This window comes from Neopelma chrysocephalum, unplaced genomic scaffold (assembly GCF_003984885.1).
Source record: "Neopelma chrysocephalum unplaced genomic scaffold, ASM398488v2 Primary Assembly neopelma1_118, whole genome shotgun sequence".
Classification (NCBI taxonomy): domain Eukaryota; kingdom Metazoa; phylum Chordata; class Aves; order Passeriformes; family Pipridae; genus Neopelma; species Neopelma chrysocephalum.
In genome coordinates, this window is record NW_020897780.1 from 421,225 (window position 1) to 427,824 (window position 6,600).

A 6,600-nucleotide genomic window follows, 5' to 3' on the forward strand; every position below is an offset into this window, starting at 1 on the left:
GCCCATTGGCCGCCGCCGCGCGCGCGCGCCCGCGCCCGCGCCCCTCATTGGCCGGGCCCCCGACGGGCCCCGCCCTCCCCGCCCGGCTTCCCGCCGTGCCCGGATGCGGGAGGGCGGGGGCGGCCGCGCGGGAGGCGATTGGTCGGCTGGGCCGGCGGCGCGCTCGCTGATTGGGCGGCGCGGGTGTCAATCACCGCGCGCGCGCGCCGGGGGGGCGGGAGGGGAAGGGATGGGATCGATCCCGGGAAAAGGAGCCGAACCTTCCAAATATTGGCGAGTTTGACACCCCCCCCCCCCCCGAGCATCTTTACATCACGGCACCCAAAGAAACAGTCCCGTTTGCAGGGAGTTTCTCCCCGCGAGAGCAAATTTCTCCCCCCTCGACCTGTTGGTTATCCATCAACATTAAAGGAAAGAAATAGAGGTTTTTCCTTGTTTTTTAGTGTTATTCAGTTACTCTTCACGGTGTAATTGCGTTTCCAACAAACCCCTCCATACATGGATACTGAAGACACGGCTGGTCGCTGTAACAAGTAAAAGCGAATCCCCCAGCCACGAGGCGCCAAAAAAAATAAATAATAATCATCAGAATAATAAAATATTGTCTGGGGGACAAGGTGGGGATCGGGCACAGGGTGGACTCGATGATCTCAGGGGGCTTTTCCAGCCTCGGTGATTCTGTGATTCCATGAGCCAGCTCACAGCCCAGAGAACAACTGAATCCTGGGCTGCATCCAAAGGAGCGTGGCCAGCAGGTCTAAGGAGGGGATTCTCCCCCTCTACTCTGCTCTGGTGGGACAAAATCCTCTTTAAGGTCCTTCCAACGCCTTAACATTCTATGATTCTGCTCCCGGGGTGTCCTGATCACCAGGACGTCCCAGTCCCAGGGGTGTCCCTGGGCACCAGAGTGTCCCAGTTCCAGGGGTGTCCTGGGCACCAGAGTGTCCCGATCCCACGGCTGTCCTGTTACCGGGATGTCTTGGTCTCTAGGGTGTCCCGGTTCCAGGGATGTCCTGGTCACCAGAGTATCCCGGCCCCCTGGTTTTCCCCGTCCTCGGGGTGTCCCGGTCCCGGGGGGTGTCCCAGTCCCCAGGATGTCCCGGTCCACGTGTTGTCCCGGTCCCAGGGATGTCCTGGTCACTGGAGCATCCCGGTCGCGGGTTGTCCCGGTCCCAGGGATGTCCTGGTCACCGGAGCATCCCTTTCCCGAGGTGTCCTGGCTCCCGGGATGTCCCGGTCCCTCGCTGCGAACTACGAGTCCCAGCAGCGCGGCGGGACCGCCCAGGGGTGGTACCGGCCCGGGCATCCCGGGCGGGGTATCCCGGGGGCTCCACCTATTCCCGATCTTCCGCCCGCTCCTCGCAGCCCCGCAGCGTTCCCGTTTTCCAGCCGCGCCGCCGGTGAGTGGGGCGGGGGGATGAGGCGCCGGGGTCCCGCGTCCCCCTCCCGGGATGTCCCTCGGGATCTCCCTCGGGATGTCCCTCGGGATGCCGGGGCTGCCCCGGGGCGAGGGGACAGCGACACTTTCGCTTTCGTTTCCCGGAGGGGGGGTCCGGGCCGGGGGCGGGGGGGACATCCCCGGGTCGCTCCCCCCCCATCCAGCGGGACCCCCCCGCCGGTGTCCCGGTGCCCAAGCGCGGCTGGAAGTCGGTCCCGTTGAGAAGGGGAAATCCCCTGGTTTTCCACGTCCTGGGGACGCTGCAGGATAACAAAACCAGCGCGAGAGAAGGAAAACGCCCGGGGAGCCCCCGGGGGGAGAGGCTGCACCGGGGAACGCGGCGTTTTTTCCTCTCCGGGGAGATGCGGCGGTGCCTCGGCCCCGGGACGGGATCGGCGCTGCCCCCGAGGGGTGTCCCGGTCCCTCGGGGCGTCTCCTGCCAGCCCCGATAACTCCCGAGCTGTTCCGTAACAACGGTGGGAACGACGATTAAAAGCCCTCCCCGCTCCGTTTCCTGCCGGCTTTTCCTGGGAATGAACTGCACGCCCTGCCAGCAGCACATTCCGTGCGAGCTCTGCCTTTGTTTCCTTCAGGATCACAGCTATTTTCAGCGAAACCAACTTTTTTTTTGTCCCATTAGAATCGTTTTGCTGCATCCAAACAGCGACTCTTGGTTTTCTTTGCGAGTTGCTGTTGGCAGCGAGGGCTCCCCTGCTGTCCCAGGGCGATGCAGTAACACCATTAAGGGTCTGCTCTGACATTTATTTTCGGTTTTATTTCTGTTTTTTCTCTCTCTGGCGGCTCTCGGGAAGTTGCAGGTGCTCAGGAACTGCGGCTCACAAGGCACGGCGGGGCGGGGAAGGTTGACATCAGCCGGGTCAAGCTGAGGCTTGGATGAATCACAAGCCCTGTCCCACCCTTCACTGAGGTAACTCAAAGTGAAAGCGCAGCCCCGGGTGGCCCAGGGGATCGTGCCACGTCCCTGGCCAGGGTGTGCCCTGCCCTCTGCTCCCAGCAGGAGGAATTCCCCATCCTCAGGGCAGCCTGTGTCAGTGCAGTGTTTGCTGCTCCTTCCAGCTGGGGATACATTTCCTTTTCCCAGCACATCCCTGCAATCCCGACCTGAACTTCGACCTGTTTTTCAGGGTATTTGGCACAGAGTACAGACAATCTCCTGGGTGATGCCATAAAAAAAAATCCAGCAGGGTTCCAGGGAGTTCATTTCCATGGGAAATTTCTGGATTGGAGGTGACCTGAAACCCAGCTGGAGCTGTGCCAGGGCAGGGTCAGGGTGGATCTCAGGGAAAGGTTCTTCCCCCAGAGGGTGGTTGGCACTGCCCAGGCTCCCCAGGGCAGTGGGCACGGCCCCAAGGCTGCCAGAGCTCCAGGAGGGTTTGGACAATGCTCTGAGGGCCAGGGTGGGATTGTTGGGATGTCCTGGGCTGGATGATCCCGGTGAGTCCCTCCCAGCTCAGGATATTTTTTCCCTGTGTGCTGCAGTGACTGTCCCTCACCAGTGGGATGGTTGCTCACAATGAACTTTCCCTCTGCTCCGAGGTCATTCCTTACCCCTGAGATCAGCTGAGGAGCTCCTGCTTCGGATTCCTGGAATGGCATTTCCCAGGATTGGCAGCAGGGTTTTCCCAGCCCCTTGCCGGGCTGCCAGGGCAGCAAGGAGGGTGATTTATTCCCTGTTCCCAGCCCTGGCAGCTCGGATCCCCCTTGGATCGATGCCCCCGCGCCACATTTCCATCGAGGTGTTCATGGGGTCAGGACAGGACGGGAAATTTTCCGTGTGGGGAAACTCCAGGAGCTCTGCTGCTGTTTGCTGCCCCTGCTGACACACAGCGGGGTCCTCTCGGGGCAGGGAGTCATCTTGCAACTCCAGCTGAGCTGTCACGTGCAGGGAGGCTATAACAGCCCTGGGACAGGGGCTGGGCACACACAGAGCCCTGGGACACGGGCTGGGCACACACAGAGCCCTGGGACACGGGCTGGACACACACAGCCCCCAGCACCTCCTCCCATGGGAGCAGAGCTCAGCCAGGTACCTCTTTCCCCCCGGAACCAGGACACTGGAGGTGACAGACGGGGTGTTGGGAGGTCGAGTCGTGGCATTGGAGAGCGTCCAAAGGAGGGACACGAGGATGGGGAGGGACCCTCCATGGGAGGGACCCTCCACGGGCACAGCCAGAGGGGTGAAATAACCCCCTGATCCTTCCCTCTCACAGAATTCCACCATGGATGATTCCTCTGAGGACCCTCCCACCTCTGCCGTGCTCCTGGACAGCTGCCACTTCTCCCAGGTGGTTTTCAACAACGTGGAGAAGTTTTATGTGCCCGGAGGAGACGTGACCTGTCACTACACCCTCACCCAGAACATCACTGCCCGGGGCAAGGACTGGGTGGGCATCTTCAGGGTGAGTGGGTGCTGGGAAAAGGGGGGTGCTGGAAAAAGGGGTGTGCTGGGAAAAGGGGAAGGAGCAGGAGGCAGGAACAGAGAGCTTGGACTTTGTCACAGCCAGGGTGGGGAATTTGTTTCATTGATAACTTTGTGTTAATGGGGACTTTGTCACAACGAGGGTGGGGAATTTTTTTCGGTAATAACTCTGTGTAATGGAATTTCTTTGTTGTGCCAGGGGACAAAGTGTGGCCTGAACGGGTTCAGGGCTCATCAACCACTCAGATCAAGTGTCCAAGGCCAGGTTGGACGGGGCTTGGAGCAGCCTGGGCTGGTGGAAGGTGTCCCTGCCCATGGAATTCATTCCTGTTTGGAATGAGATGATCTTTAGGGTCTTCCCAACCCAAACCATTCTGTAATTCCATGATTATCCTTTCATGCACAGACCACGACCCTTGAAAATCAGGATATCCCTGCAAAAAACCTCCCAGGAACTGATCCACATGGAAATAAAGCCCTGTTTCCGTGGGATAAACCCGAGTGATGCCACGTGACAATTTTCCTGTTGCAGGTGGGGTGGAAAACAACCCGGGAATATTACACCTTCATGTGGGCCCCCCTGCCTGCTGCTGGCCTCGGGGACACTGCTGTGCAGCAGAAGATCCAGTTCAAAGGTGAGCTGGGAGCTTGGATCCCCCTGGGAATGTGTGAGTGCCCTTTGCTGCCACCAACAAACACAGCATTTGGAATTCTGGGATAGCTGGGGGACCATGGTTTGGGAACCTTTCATATCCCCTCATAAATCATAAAAATCTTGAATCTGCTGAATTCCACCCTCCTGACTGAGTGATGTTTGTGCTGTTGCCCCTGGCACATGGAACTGCTGACACTGCAGGAATTACTGGGCTGGGATGTGGGAGCTCCCCGAGGTTCTCACTCTCTGTGCTGTGATTAAGAGCCCTGAACAGTTCAAAGCCGTGTGTGAGGAGGTTGTTGTGTTTGTCTCAAGCTTACTACCTGCCCAAGGATGATGAGTACTACCAGTTCTGCTACGTGGACCAGGATGGGATGGTCAGGGGGGCCAGTGTCCCCTTCCAGTTCCGGGCAGAGGCTGAGGATGATCTCCTGGTGGTCACCACACAGGTCTGTGTCCTGCTTTTCACTGCCCCAGCTTTTATTGGCACACTGAGTGATCCCACAGCCCCCAGGCCAAGCTGCAGCTCAGCAGACTTGGATTCTGTTCTTGGCTTTGCTGCTTGGAGCCTTTCCTGCCATTTGCCACCTGAATCCTGAGCTCCAGGGACTCAATACCGAGGGTTTCGGGCCATTTTGGGTGTTTTGAGATGAAAATGTCGTTTGCATGGGACCAGCCTGCCATTAGAGGGGAGCAAAGGGGGTGCACATGGACAAGAATGGGACGTGGACAAGCAGGAATGGCTTCAAACTGGCAGGGAGGGGGTTTGGATGAGTTGTGAGGGGGAAATTCTTGGCTGTGAGGGGGCCCTGGCACAGCCTGCCCAGAGCAGCTGGGGCTGCCCCAGCCCTGCAAGTGTCCAAGGCCGGGCTGGACAGGGCTTGGAGCAACCAGGGGGTGGGACTGGATGATCTTTAAGGTCCTTCCAGCCCAGCTCCTCCTGGTTCCATGATTCTGATGACTGAGGGGCTGTGAAGCCAATCACTCTTATATTTTACTGTCTTGTGTGCAGCCCTTTGTTCATGACTCCCCTGCACACAGGGCCCTAATCCAGCCCCAAAGCCCCAAAGCTCTGCCCTCTGCAGCCACAGAAGGCTCTGAGCATCCCCAGGGCTCAGGGTGTGCTCAGTGCTCAGGAATTGGGTCATGGTCAGCTCTGGGCACAGGGTGGGGGGTGAGGAGAGCTCAGGCCAGGGCAGCACACGCTGTTCCCTCTGCCCAGCTCAGCTTTCCCTGCTCTGCCCTCCCTGCTCTGCCCTCCCTGCTGTGCCCTCTGGAACGTGGGGCTTTGCTGCTGGGACCAAACAACAACTCTGTCTCCTGCCAGGGGGAGGTGGAAGAGATCGAGCTGCAGAACAAAAACCTGCGCCAGGAGAACGAGGAGCTGAAGGCCACTTGTGCAAACCTCCAGCAGCAGAACCTGCAGCTGCAGGAGGAGCTCAAGAAGACACAGGTGAACCAAAAAGTTCATGTATTTAAGGCAGAAGCTTTAAGTCTGAAAGGTGACGAGGAACTGAGTGAAGTCTTGTCCCACTGAATGCTTCCAGGAGAAAATTGGAAGGGTTTTTCTCCCCATATTATCTGTTTAATCCTTTACCAAATCATACAACTGTGATAAAAAACAATGATGGTGAAAGGAGACATCTGCACACCCGGGAGCTGGGAACATATGGGGAGGGGAGTGTTCAAAAATGCTTTCTAGGCTGAAAAATCACGTGGCAATTATCTTTTCCTCTTTCAGTTTTGCTCAGGGCTTAATGCAAATGAAAAGGGTCTGAAGGAGGATGCAAAGGAGGGATTTTCCTCCTTAGATGAGCTGCCTGGCCCTGCTGCATTGGAGGGGCTTTGCAGGGCCAGGATTTATTGCTTGGGTCCCCTTTCCCTCCTGTCAACCTCCCTGGGATTTTCAGGAGCTGCAGAAAAGTCTGGAGTCTTTCAGGAGCAGCACAGAGAAACTGGAGCTGGAGCTGAACTCCCTGAAAATGGAGAATAAGCAGCTGAAGGAGCAGAGTGACTGCACAGGGGCAGAGCTGCAGCAGTGAGTGCCTTTACAGCTCATTTCCAGGC

General features: G+C 58.1%; 1 protein-coding gene across 1 annotated transcript in view; it reads left to right on the forward strand.

Moving 5' to 3' along the window:
- The first annotated feature begins 3,459 nt into the window (after positions 1-3,459).
- CALCOCO2 (calcium binding and coiled-coil domain 2) overlaps positions 3,460-6,600 on the forward strand; it is a 7,432-nt gene continuing 4,291 nt past the window's right edge. Inside the window, exons 1-6 of the mRNA XM_027697125.1 lie at positions 3,460-3,485; positions 3,670-3,858; positions 4,411-4,513; positions 4,849-4,982; positions 5,861-5,986; positions 6,444-6,571. Of these exons, the coding sequence (XP_027552926.1) occupies positions 3,465-3,485; positions 3,670-3,858; positions 4,411-4,513; positions 4,849-4,982; positions 5,861-5,986; positions 6,444-6,571 (701 nt within the window). The 5' untranslated portion in view covers positions 3,460-3,464. The remainder of the gene's footprint in view (positions 3,486-3,669; positions 3,859-4,410; positions 4,514-4,848; positions 4,983-5,860; positions 5,987-6,443; positions 6,572-6,600) is intronic.